Here is a 13,178-nt window from a genome sequence, read left to right as displayed (position 1 = left end):
ACTCCTATCAGCTAAAAACAAGAAGCGTCTCCAGTGGGCATTAACCAACACTGGACAATTGAGGAGTGGAAAAACACTGCCTGGTCCAACGAATCACAGTTCCTGTTGCGTCATGCTGAGTCAGGATTTGGCCTAGGCAGCGTGAGTACATGGACCCATCCTGCCTGGTGTCAATGGTACAGGCTGGTGGCGGTAGTGTAATGGTCTGGGGATTGTTTTCCTGTCACACGTCGATACCAATCGAGCAACGATTGAATGCCACAGTGAATCTGATCGTTGTTGCTGACCCAACCCAATAAGAGAGTCTTTGGGATGAGATGGAATGGGCTGTTGGCAGCATGAATGTGCCACCGTCCAATCTGCAGCAACTGCATGATGCCATCGCGTCAGCATCCCTGTGGAACGTTTAAGACACCATGAAGAATCCATGCCCTGAATAATTCAGGCTGTTCTGGAGTCAAAGCGGGGGTCCGAACCGGTAATAGACTTAATAAACTGGCCACCGAGTGTACATTCAACTTTGGACACTGATTCATCGTCAGGGAGAAGTCACCATCAACATTTGAAGTCAAAGCTCACCTTGAGGCCGATAACATTCTGTCCGTTGATCTCACAGATGTAGTGGGCCGTCAGCAGGCCGTTGCGAGCGGCCGAACCATCCTTGACCAGCGAGGTGATGTTGCCCGACTTGAAGATGAACCCAACGTGGCCTGAGCTGTCTTTGTGCATGGTGACAGTACGCTGGAACGGCCTGAAGTCACAACACAAACACAAAGGCTCATGAGGTAGTTAATACTCAAGACCACCACTTAGTAGTAGTGCAGTCCAAATCCTCCATTGTTTTTCATCGTGTCCTTTGGTCAGTATGATATTTTGAGAAAAGGCAAACAAATAACCTCTGATTTAATAGCAAAACACTACAACATGTAGTGTGGTGATATGACCAGCAGGAGGAGCCAGAGCTGTAGTGTTTGTCAGGTTCACAGAGCAACTAAGAACATTTTTACACTCCACCTACTCTAACATTCCCTCTTAACGACCGGACATATTGATGAACATCAACACCTCATGACATAATCCAAGGAACTACACCAAACTGATCAGACCGGACTACACTGTGGCCCTGCGTCGTCCGGGGTAGGGGAGGGTTTGGCCGGGTCATTGTAAAATAAGAATTTGTTCTTAAACTGGCTTGCCTAGTTAAATAAATAAAATAGTATCTGCATGAAATAACGGTGGTCGTCACCTCCTTACCTGTCTCGGACAATGAGCTCGATGCGGGTCTCCGCAGCAACCTTCAGGGCTTTGTGGGCCTTGTTCAGGCTCCAGCCAGCACAGTTCTGCCCGTTGATCTGGAGGACCTGGTCTCCGAAGCGCAGGCCCCCCAGGGCGGCCGGGGAGTTGGCCTGAACCAGCTGGATAAACACGCCCTGAGGAGACGGATAGATAACCGTAATCTGTAGTCTGGTTTGAGGACAGATGGAAAACCGTAATCTGTAGTCTGGTTTGAGGACAGATGGAAAACCGTAATCTGTAGTCTGGTTTGAGGACAGATAGGAAGTCTAATTTACCGCCAGACTACAGATTAGGGATGTGATAATGACTCACATTGTCGATGGCTCTTAGCCTCAGGCCGACCTTCCTATCCTGGTCCTTACAGAGGATGATCTCACGCAGGCCGGGACGGATCTCTGCCCTCTTGATGCCCAAGTCTGACCCCGTCACGGGACACACCATGCCACTGATGCCCATGCCAGAGGACACCGCCACCTGCTGTGGAGAGAAAGAGGTGATATTAAGATAAGAGAGAGGGTAGAGATTGGAAAATAGATGATAGTAGAACGTTCCCATCAACAAGCAGTTGGAGACGGAACGTTCCCATCAACAAGCAGTTGGAGACGGAACGTTCCCATCAACAAGCAGTTGGAGACGGAACGTTCCCATCAACAAGCAGTTGGAGACGGAACGTTCCCATCAACAAGCAGTTGGAGACGGAACGTTCCCATCAACAAGCAGTTGGAGACGGAACGTTCCCATCAACAAGCAGTTGGAGACGGAACGTTCCCATCAACAAGCAGTTGGAGACGGAACGTTCCCATCAACAAGCAGTTGGAGACGGAACGTTCCCATCAACAAGCAGTTGGAGACGGAACGTTACCATCAATAAGCAGTTGGAGATGGAACGTTACCATCAATAAGCAGTTGGAGATGGAACGTTACCATCAATAAGCACTGTCCCTCCTGCCCCCCCCCCCCTAAAACCTAGGCTACATGTCTAATTCATGTACAACTCTGACGAACCAAATCAAGCATCTCTCGTGTTGAACCCTGTGGTTTGAATGTAATCTCTCGTGTTGAACCCTGTGGTTTGAATGTAATCTCTCGTGTTGAACCCTGTGGTTTGAATGTAATCTCTCGTGTTGAACCCTGTGGTTTGAATGTAATCTCTCGTGTTGAACCCTGTGGTTTGAATGTAATCTCTCGTGTTGAACCCTGTGGTTTGAATGTAATCTCTCGTATTGAACCCTGTGGTTTGAATGTAATCTCTCTTGTTGAACCCTGTGTTTTGAATGTAATCTCTCGTGTTGAACCCTGTGGTTTGAATGTAATCTCTCTTGTTGAACCCTGTGGTTTGAATGTAATCTCTCTTGTTGAACCCTGTGGTTTGAATGTAATCTCTCGTGTTGAACCCTGTGGTTTGAATGTAATCTCTCTTGTTGAACCCTGTGGTTTGAATGTAATCTCTCGTGTTGAACCCTGTGGTTTGAATGTATATTTACTAACTACAGTCTGAGTCAGTGTATACACTTCAGAATGTTTCTGTGAAGCAGAGGGAACTTTATCCAGGGCCGTGCGGTCTTCTCCAGAGACCTACAGGATGTGTTGTGTACTGGTGTTAGCTGGCCTGATGGCACTGGGGTCTGCTCTGCTGACGTCTGAGCATCACACAGAGGAAATATCACTCAGTAAAAATAGACCTTACATAATATGACATTCGAGCATCTTATCCCTCACTCAGCCAATGAGGAAATACAGCTGAAATGAGGTCACAACTGACATCCTTCATTTCAGACACATCGGGACGCCATCTGACATCAGCGACAAGAAGTAGGCCTAAATCCTCCACACGCACAACTTACATTGTCTGCCATGGGCACCAAGGCCATGTTCCTCTGCACCTCATCACTGTCAAGGCGCAGGCCCATGTACTCTCCCAGCTCCTCCAGGTTCGGGTACAGGGCTAGGAGTGAACAACACACAGTTAATATATCAACAAAAATAAATCACATGTTATTGGTCACACGCACCAAGTAGACCTTACAGTGAAATGCTTACTTCCAAGCCCTTAAATCACATGTTATTGGTCACATGCACCTAGTAGACCTTACAGTGAAATGCTTACTTCCAAGCCTTTAACCAACAATGCAGTTTTAAGAAGAAAAAAAAAGTGTTAAGAAAGTATTTACTAAAATTAACTGAAGCTAAAAAAAATGTTTTTCAATAAAGTAAAAGTTAAATATTGAAGGAGCAACAATAAAATAACAGCAATGAGGCTATATACAGGGGGGTACCGGTACAGAGTCAATGTGGAGGCTATATACAGGGGGTACTGGTACAGAGTCAATGTGGAGACTATATACAGGGGGTACTGGTACAGAGTCAGTGTAGAGGCTATATACAGGGGGTACCGGTACAGAGTCAATGTGGAGGCTATATACAGGGGGTACCGGTACAGAGTCAATGTGGAGGCTATATACAGGGGGTACTGGTACAGAGTCAATGTAGAGGCTATATACAGGGGGTACCGGTACAGAGTCAATGTAGAGGCTATATACAGGGGGTACCGGTACAGAGTCAATGTGGAGGCTATATACAGGGGGTACCGGTACAGAGTCAATGTGGAGGCTATATACAGGGGGTACCGGTACAGAGTCAATGTGGAGGCTATATACAGGGGGTACCGGTACAGAGTCAATGTGGAGGCTATATACAGGGGGTACCGGTACAGAGTCAATGTGGAGGCTATATACAGGGGGTACCGGTACAGAGTCAATGTGGAGGCTATATACAGGGGGTACCGGTACAGAGTCAATGTGGAGGCTATATACAGGGGGTACCGGTACAGAGTCAATGTGGAGGCTATATACAGGGGGTACCGGTACAGAGTCAATGTGGAGGCTATATACAGGGGGTACCGGTACAGAGTCAATGTGGAGGCTATATACAGGGGGTACCGGTACAGAGTCAATGTGGAGACTATATACAGGGGGTACCGGTACAGAGTCAATGTGGAGGCTATATACAGGGGGTACCGGTACAGAGTCAATGTGGAGACTATATACAGGGGGTACCAGTACAGAGTCAATGTGGAGGCTATATACAGGGGGTACCGGTACAGAGTCAATGTGGAGACTATATACAGGGGGTACCGGTACAGAGTCAATGTGGAGGCTATATACAGGGGGTACCGGTACAGAGTCAATGTGGAGACTATATACAGGGGGTACCGGTACAGAGTCAATGTGGAGGCTATATACAGGGGGTACCGGTACAGAGTCAATGTGGAGGCTATATACAGGGGGTACCGGTACAGAGTCAATGTGGAGGCTATATACAGGGGGTACCGGTACAGAGTCAATGTGGAGGCTATATACAGGGGGTACCGGTACAGAGTCAATGTGGAGGCTATATACAGGGGGGTACCGGTACAGAGTCAATGTGGAGGCTATATACAGGGGGGTACCGGTACAGAGTCAATGTGGAGGCTATATACAGGGGGGTACCGGTACAGAGTCAATGTGGAGGCTATATACAGGGGAGTACCGGTACAGAGTCAATGTGGAGGCTATATACAGGGGGGTACCGGTACAGAGTCAATGTGGAGGCTATATACAGGGGGGTACCGGTACAGAGTCAATGTGGAGGCTATATACAGGGGGGTACCGGTACAGAGTCAATGTGGAGGCTATATACAGGGGGGTACCGGTACAGAGTCAATGTGGAGGCTATATACAGGGGGTACCGGTACAGAGTCAATGTGGAGGCTATATACAGGGGGTACCGGTACAGAGTCAATGTGGAGGCTATATACAGGGGGTACCGGTACAGAGTCAATGTGGAGGCTATATACAGGGGGTACCGGTACAGAGTCAATGTGGAGGCTATATACAGGGGGTACCGGTATAGAGTCAATGTGGAGGCTATATACAGGGGGTACCGGTATAGAGTCAATGTGGAGGGGCACAGGTTAGTCGAGGTAATGGTAATATGTACATGTAGGTAGAGGTAAAGTGACTATGCATAGATAATAAACAGAGTAGCAGCAGCGTAAAAACTGTGGGGGGGGGGGAGACACAATGCAAATAGTCCAGGTAGCCATTTGATTAGCTGTTCAGGGATCTTATGGCTTGGGGATAGAAGTTGTTAAGAAGCTTTTTGGACCGGTACCGCTTGCCGTGTGGTAGCAGAGAGAACAGTCTATGACTTGGGTGGCTGGAGTCTGTCAATTTTTTGGGGCCTTCCTCTGACACCGCCTGGTATAGAGATCCTGGATGGCAAGAAGCTTGGCCCCAGTGATGTACTAGGCCGTATGCACTACCCTCTCTAGCGCCTTGCGGTCGGAGGCCGAGCAGTTGCCAAACTAGGCGGTGATGCAACCAGTCAGGATGCTCTCCATGGTGCAGCAGTATAACTTTTTGAGGATCTGAGGACCCATGCCAAACCTTTTCAGTCTCCTGAAGGAGAATAGGCGTTGTTGTGCCCTATTCACAATTGTCATGGTGTGTTTGGACCATGAAAGTTTGTTGGACACCAAGGAACTTGAAGCTCTCAACCTGCTCCACTACAGCCCCTTAATGATGGTGTTGGAGTCGTGCTTGGCCATGCAGTCATGGGTGAACAGGGAGTACAGGAGGTGACTGAGCATGCACCCCTGATGGGCCCCCATGTTGAAGATCAGCGTGGCAGATGTGTTATTACCGACTCTTACCACCTGGGGGTGGCCCGTCAGGAAGTCCAGGATCAAGTTGCAAAGGGAGGTGTTTAGTCCCTGGGTCCTTAGATCATCACTAAGCTAAGGACCCTGTAGGGCATGGTCCTCTGTAGTTCAGTTGGTAGGGCATGGTCCTCTGTAGTTCAGTTGGTAGGGCATGGTCCTCTGTAGTTCAGTTGGTAGGGCATGGTCCTCTGTAGTTCAGTTGGTAGGGCATGGTCCTCTGTAGTTCAGTTGGTAGGGCATGGTCCTCTGTAGTTCAGTTGGTAGGGCATGGTCCTCTGCAGTTCAGTTGGTAGGGCATGGTCCTCTGCAGTTCAGTTGGTAGGGCATGGTCCTCTGCAGTTCAGTTGGTAGGGCATGGTCCTCTGCAGTTCAGTTGGTAGGGCATGGTCCTCTGCAGTTCAGTTGGTAGGGCATGGTCCTCTGCAGTTCAGTTGGTAGGGCATGGTCCTCTGCAGTTCAGTTGGTAGGGCATGGTCCTCTGCAGTTCAGTTGGTAGGGCATGGTCCTCTGCAGTTCAGTTGGTAGGGCATGGTCCTCTGCAGTTCAGTTGGTAGGGCATGGTCCTCTGCAGTTCAGTTGGTAGGGCATGGTCCTCTGCAGTTCAGTTGGTAGGGCATGGTCCTCTGCAGTTCAGTTGGTAGGGCATGGTCCTCTGCAGTTCAGTTGGTAGGGCATGGTCCTCTGCAGTTCAGTTGGTAGGGCATGGTCCTCTGCAGTTCAGTTGGTAGGGCATGGTCCTCTGCAGTTCTGTTGGTAGGGCATGGTCCTCTGCAGTTCTGTTGGTAGGGCATGGTCCTCTGCAGTTCAGTTGGTAGGGCATGGTCCTCTGCAGTTCAGTTGGTAGGGCATGGTCCTCTGCAGTTCAGTTGGTAGGGCATGGTCCTCTGCAGTTCAGTTGGTAGGGCATGGTCCTCTGCAGTTCAGTTGGTAGGGCATGGTCCTCTGCAGTTCAGTTGGTAGGGCATGGTCCTCTGTAGTTCAGTTAGTAGGGCATGGTCCTCTGTAGTTCAGTTAGTAGGGCATGGTCCTCTGTAGTTCAGTTAGTAGGGCATGGTCCTCTGTAGTTCAGTTAGTAGGGCATGGTCCTCTGTAGTTCAGTTAGTAGGGCATGGTCCTCTGTATTTCAGTTCCTCAGTACTCTGTTGAAGCACCTTTGGCAGCGAACACAGCCTTGGGTCTTCTTGGGTATGATGCTCCAATCTTGGCACACCTGTATTTGGGGAGTTTCTCACATTTTTCTCTGCAGATCCTCTCAAGCTCTGTCAGGTTGTAGGGGGAGCGTTGCTGTACAGCTATTTTCAGGTCTCTCCAGAGATGTTCGGTCGGGTTCAAGTCCGGGCCGTGGCTGGAACACTCAAGGACAATCAGAGACTTGTCCCGAATCCACTCCTCCGTTGTCTTGGCTGTGTGCTTAGGGTCGTTTCTTCTGTTGGAAGGTGAACCTTCGCCCCAGTCTGAGGTCCTGAGCGCTCTGGAGCAGGGTTTTCATCAAGGACCTCTCTGTCCATCTTTCCCTCGATCCTGACTAGTCTCCCAGACCCTACCTCTGAAAAAACGTCCGCACAGCTTGATGCTGCCACCACCATGCTTCACTGTAGGGATGGTGCCAGGTTTCCTCCAGACGTGACGCTTGGCATTCAGGCCAAAGAGTTCAATCTTGGTTTCATCAGACCAGAGAATCTTGTTTCTCATGGTCTGAGAGTCCTTTAGGTGCCTTTTGGCAAACTCCAAGCGGGCTGTCATGTGCCTTTTACTGAGGAGTAGCTTCCGCCTGGCAACTCTACCATAAAGTCCTGATTGGTGGAGTGCTGCAGAGATGCTTGTCCTTCTAGAAGTTTCTCCCATCTCCACAGAGGAACTCTGGAGCTCTTTCAGAGTGACCATTGGGTTCTTAGTCACCTCCCTGACCAAGGCCCTTCTCCCCCAATTGCTCAGTTTGGCCGGGCGGCCAGCTCTAGGAGTCTTGATGGTTCCAAACTGGTTCTGAATACTTATGTAAATAAAGTATTTCTGTTTTTTATTTTTAATAAAAACAATGTTTTTGCTTTGTCATTATGGGCTAGTGTGTAGATTGATGAAATTGTTTTTTTAATCCATTTTAGAATAAGGCTGTAACAAAATGTGGAAAAAGGAAATTGGTCTGAATACTTTTCAAATCCACTGTAAATCCCAAGTCTGTTTACGGTCAACATCAAAGGTTTACGGTCGACGTTACTAAAGGTTTACGGTCGACGTTACTAAAGGTTTACGGTCGACGTTACTAAAGGTTTACGGTCGACGTTACTAAAGGTTTACGGTCGACGTTACTAAAGGTTTACGGTCGGCGTTACTAAAGGTTTACGGTCGGCGTTACTAAAGGTTTACGGTCGGCGTTACTAAAGGTTTACGGTCGGCGTTACTAAAGGTTTACGGTCTACAGTAACTAAAGGTTTACGGTCTACAGTAACTAAAGGTTTACGGTCTACAGTAACATCTGGAAGACAAGGTGCATTATGAACACTGGGTTTTTTACAAATCAAAACAGAATATTAAAAAAAGAAATAAAACAGACTATTACATCTGTAAATCATGTCATTATGAACTCAAATATATTGATGTGAATGTTGAATTTTATTTAATGTGAACTATTTATGATCGTAAAATGTGAAAAACAATAAATATTTATTTTAGGAATAAAGTTTGGGTGGAAAGTTAATAGACACGTGTATACCAAGGCATGTGGGAGATCGACACGATAAGCCAGACAGTCACACAGCACCTCCACAAACAGAAAAAGGCATAGACTATAGGACACTATTTTTGGTTCAAACTAAGGAATACACATGATTGACACAGAGAACATCCACCCACACGGTCCACAGATGCTGTATGGGAGAAGAATTTGCTGTCAGTGATTCAACTAACCACCGCCTACATGCATCATTAGAGGATCTCTTCCTATTGGACAGGAAAAATATATATAAAGACCTCGCACTGCTCAGTGTACGCATTGGTTTGGTTAACACACATACTCATTTAATAATTTAACTATTGGCCTCTCTTCTCACACACAACTACCACTACCACTCAGCAAATACAGGATATAAACTGACCTTGGCCTGGTGTAATCTGCAATACCATTACCTCTCAGAGTTGCAGTGCTCTGCCAACCCCAGGGATTAAATTATGTTTCAGTGTTAGTTTTACTCTTTCACTGTCACCTGACCTCACCCCTGGCCTCTACGGATCACCGGGGCTGAGCCTGACGACAACACTGGCCTCTACAGATCACCGGGGCTGAGCCTGGCGACGACACTGGCCTCTACAGATCACCGGGGCTGAGCCTGACGACAACACTGGCCTCTACAGATCACCGGGGCTGAGCCTGACGACAACACTGGCCTCTACAGATCACCGGGGCTGAGCCTGACGACAACACTGGCCTCTACGGATCACCGGGGCTGAGCCTGACGACAACACTGGCCTCTACGGATCACCGGGGCTGAGCCTGACGACAACACTGGCCTCTACGGATCACCGGGGCTGAGCCTGACGACAACACTGGCCTCTACGGATCACCGGGGCTGAGCCTGACATGTGTTCTTCTGATAGTGGACTGACACATACAGTACGAGCCTCAGCCGTGGCGCAATAATCATTCATCCATCATGATTCCCTAGACTAGAACAGGTTGAATACAGGGAATCAGACGTAACACAGCATGGGGACATTTGTTGAGAGATGGTGAGAGGAAGAATTAAGAAAATGTAAGAGAGAAGGATTTTTATTTTAAAAGGAGAAAATGAAAGGATATGAAAGATGAATAACAGGACAGAGGAGGTGGTGGTGTGTAATAACAGGACAGAGGAGGTGGTGGTGTGTAATAACAGGACAGAGGAGGTGGTGGTGTGTAATAACAGAACAGAGGAGGTGGTGGTGTGTAATAACAGAACAGAGGAGGTGGTGGTGTGTAATAACAGAACAGAGGAGGTGGTGGTGTGTAATAACAGAACAGAGGAGGTGGTGGTGTGTAATAACAGGACAGAGGAGGTGGTGGTGTGTAATAACAGGACAGAGGAGGTGGTGGTGTGTAATAACAGGACAGAGGAGGTGGTGGTGTGTAATAACAGGACAGAGGAGGTGGTGGTGTGTAATAACAGGACAGAGGAGGTGGTGGTGTGTAATAACAGGACAGAGGAGGTGGTGGTGTGTAATAACAGGACAGAGGAGGTGGTGGTGTGTAATAACAGGACAGAGGAGGTGGTGGTGTGTAATAACAGGACAGAGGAGGTGGTGGTGTGTAATAACAGAACAGAGGAGGTGGTGGTGTGTAATAACAGAACAGAGGAGGTGGTGGTGTGTAATAACAGAACAGAGGAGGTGGTGGTGTGTAATAACAGAACAGAGGAGGTGGTGGTGTGTAATAACAGGACAGAGGAGGTGGTGGTGTGTAATAACAGAACAGAGGAGGTGGTGGTGTGTAATAACAGGACAGAGGAGGAGGTGTGTGTAATAACAGGAAAGAGGAGGAGGTGTGTAATAACAGAACAGAGGAGGTGTTGTGTAATAACAGGACAGAGGAGGAGGTGGTGTGTAATAACAGGACAGAGGAGGAGGTGGTGTGTAATAACAGGACAGAGGAGGAGGTGTTGTGTAATAACAGAACAGAGGTGGTGTTGTGTAATAACAGAACAGAGGAGGTGTTGTGTAATAACAGAACAGAGGTGGTGGTGTGTAATAACAGGACAGAGGAGGTGGTGGTGTGTAATAACAGGACAGAGGAGGTGGTGGTGTGTAATAACAGGACAGAGGAGGAGGTGTGTAATAACAGGACAGAGGAGGAGGTGTGTAATAACAGAACAGAGGAGGTGGTGTGTAATAACAGGACAGAGGAGGTGTGTAATAACAGGACAGAGGAGGTGTGTAATAACAGGACAGAGGAGGTGTGTAATAACAGGACAGAGGAGGAGGTGGTGTGTAATAACAGGACAGAGGAGGAGGTGTTGTGTAATAACAGGACAGAGGAGGTGGTGGTGTGTAATAACAGGACAGAGGAGGAGGTGTGTAATAACAGGACAGAGGAGGTGTTGTGTAATAACAGAAAAAAGGAGGTGTGTAATAACAGGACAGAGGAGGTGGTGGTGTGTAATAACAGGACAGAGGAGGTGGTGGTGTGTAATAACAGGACAGAGGAGGTGGTGGTGTGTAATAACAGGACAGAGGAGGTGGTGGTGTGTAATAACAGGACAGAGGAGGTGGTGGTGTGTAATAACAGGACAGAGGAGGTGGTGGTGTGTAATAACAGGACAGAGGAGGTGGTGGTGTGTAATAACAGAACAGAGGAGGTGGTGGTGTGTAATAACAGAACAGAGGAGGTGGTGGTGTGTAATAACAGAACAGAGGAGGTGGTGGTGTGTAATAACAGAACAGAGGAGGTGGTGGTGTGTAATAACAGGACAGAGGAGGTGGTGGTGTGTAATAACAGGACAGAGGAGGTGGTGGTGTGTAATAACAGGACAGAGGAGGAGGTGTGTGTAATAACAGGACAGAGGAGGAGGTGTGTAATAACAGAACAGAGGAGGTGTTGTGTAATAACAGGACAGAGGAGGAGGTGGTGTGTAATAACAGGACAGAGGAGGAGGTGGTGTGTAATAACAGGACAGAGGAGGAGGTGTGTGTAATAACAGAACAGACAGAGGAGGTGTTGTGTAATAACAGAACAGAGGTGGTGGTGTGTAATAACAGGACAGAGGAGGTGGTGGTGTGTAATAACAGGACAGAGGAGGGTGGTGTGTAATAACAGGACAGAGGAGGAGGTGTGTAATAACAGGACAGAGGAGGAGGTGTGTAATAACAGAACAGAGGAGGTGGTGTGTAATAACAGGACAGAGGAGGTGTGTAATAACAGGACAGAGGAGGTGTGTAATAACAGGACAGAGGAGGTGTGTAATAACAGGACAGAGGAGGAGGTGGTGTGTAATAACAGGACAGAGGAGGAGGTGTTGTGTAATAACAGGACAGAGGAGGTGGTGGTGTGTAATAACAGGACAGAGGAGGAGGTGTGTAATAACAGGACAGAGGAGGTGTTGTGTAATAACAGAAAAAAGGAGGTGTGTAATAACAGGAGGAGGTGTGTAATAACAGGACAGAGGAGGTGTTGTGTAATAACAGAACAGAGGTGGTGGTGTGTAATAACAGGACAGAGGAGGTGTGTAATAACAGGACAGAGGAGGTGTGTAATAACAGGACAGAGGAGGTGTGTAATAACAGGACAGAGGAGGTGTGTAATAACAGGACAGAGGAGGTGTGTAATAACAGAACAGAGGAGGAGGAGGTGTGTAATAACAGAACAGAGGAGGTGGTGTGTAATAACAGAACAGAGGAGGTGTTGTGTAATAACAGAACAGAGGAGGTGTTGGTGTGTAATAACAGAACAGAGGAGGTGTTGGTGTGTAATAACAGAACAGAGGAGGTGGTGGTGTGTAATAACAGGACAGAGGAGGTGGTGGTGTGTAATAACAGAACAGAGGAGGTGGTGGTGTGTAATAACAGAACAGAGGAGGTGGTGGTGTGTAATAACAGAACAGAGGAGGTGGTGGTGTGTAATAACAGAACAGAGGAGGTGGTGGTGTGTAATAACAGGACAGAGGAGGTGGTGGTGTGTAATAACAGGACAGAGGAGGTGGTGGTGTGTAATAACAGGACAGAGGAGGAGGTGGTGTGTAATAACAGGACAGAGGAGGAGGTGGTGTGTAATAACAGGACAGAGGAGGAGGTGTGTAATAACAGAACAGAGGAGGTGTTGTGTAATAACAGGACAGAGGAGGAGGTGGTGTGTAATAACAGGACAGAGGAGGAGGTGGTGTGTAATAACAGGACAGAGGAGGAGGTGGTGTGTAATAACAGGACAGAGGAGGAGGTGTTGTGTAATAACAGAACCGAGGTGGTGTTGTGTAATAACAGAACAGAGGAGGTGTTGTGTAATAACAGAACAGAGGTGGTGGTGTGTAATAACAGGACAGAGGAGGTGGTGGTGTGTAATAACAGGACAGAGGAGGTGGTGGTGTGTAATAACAGGACAGAGGAGGAGGTGTGTAATAACAGGACAGAGGAGGAGGTGTGTAATAACAGGACAGAGGAGGAGGTGTGTAATAACAGAACAGAGGAGGTGGTGTGTAATAACAGGACAGAGGAGGTGTGT

The 13,178-nt window shown here is 47.9% G+C and overlaps 1 protein-coding gene across 1 annotated transcript in view; it reads right to left on the bottom strand.

Annotated features, from left to right (window-relative positions):
• The window catches only part of LOC139543032 (syntenin-1-like), a 35,831-nt gene that overhangs the window by 2,077 nt on the left and 20,576 nt on the right, over positions 1 to 13,178 (bottom strand). The window contains exons 4-7 of the mRNA XM_071349137.1: positions 3,141 to 3,241; positions 1,609 to 1,773; positions 1,255 to 1,430; positions 580 to 751 (exon numbers count right to left, since the gene is read on the bottom strand). Of these exons, the coding sequence (XP_071205238.1) occupies positions 580 to 751; positions 1,255 to 1,430; positions 1,609 to 1,773; positions 3,141 to 3,241 (614 nt within the window). The remainder of the gene's footprint in view (positions 1 to 579; positions 752 to 1,254; positions 1,431 to 1,608; positions 1,774 to 3,140; positions 3,242 to 13,178) is intronic.

Source organism: Salvelinus alpinus, chromosome 17 (genome assembly GCF_045679555.1).
Source record: "Salvelinus alpinus chromosome 17, SLU_Salpinus.1, whole genome shotgun sequence".
In the NCBI taxonomy this organism is placed as follows: Eukaryota; Metazoa; Chordata; class Actinopteri; order Salmoniformes; family Salmonidae; genus Salvelinus; species Salvelinus alpinus.
Note: the sequence above shows the minus strand (reverse complement) of the source record. Positions and strands in the feature narration are given on the sequence as shown.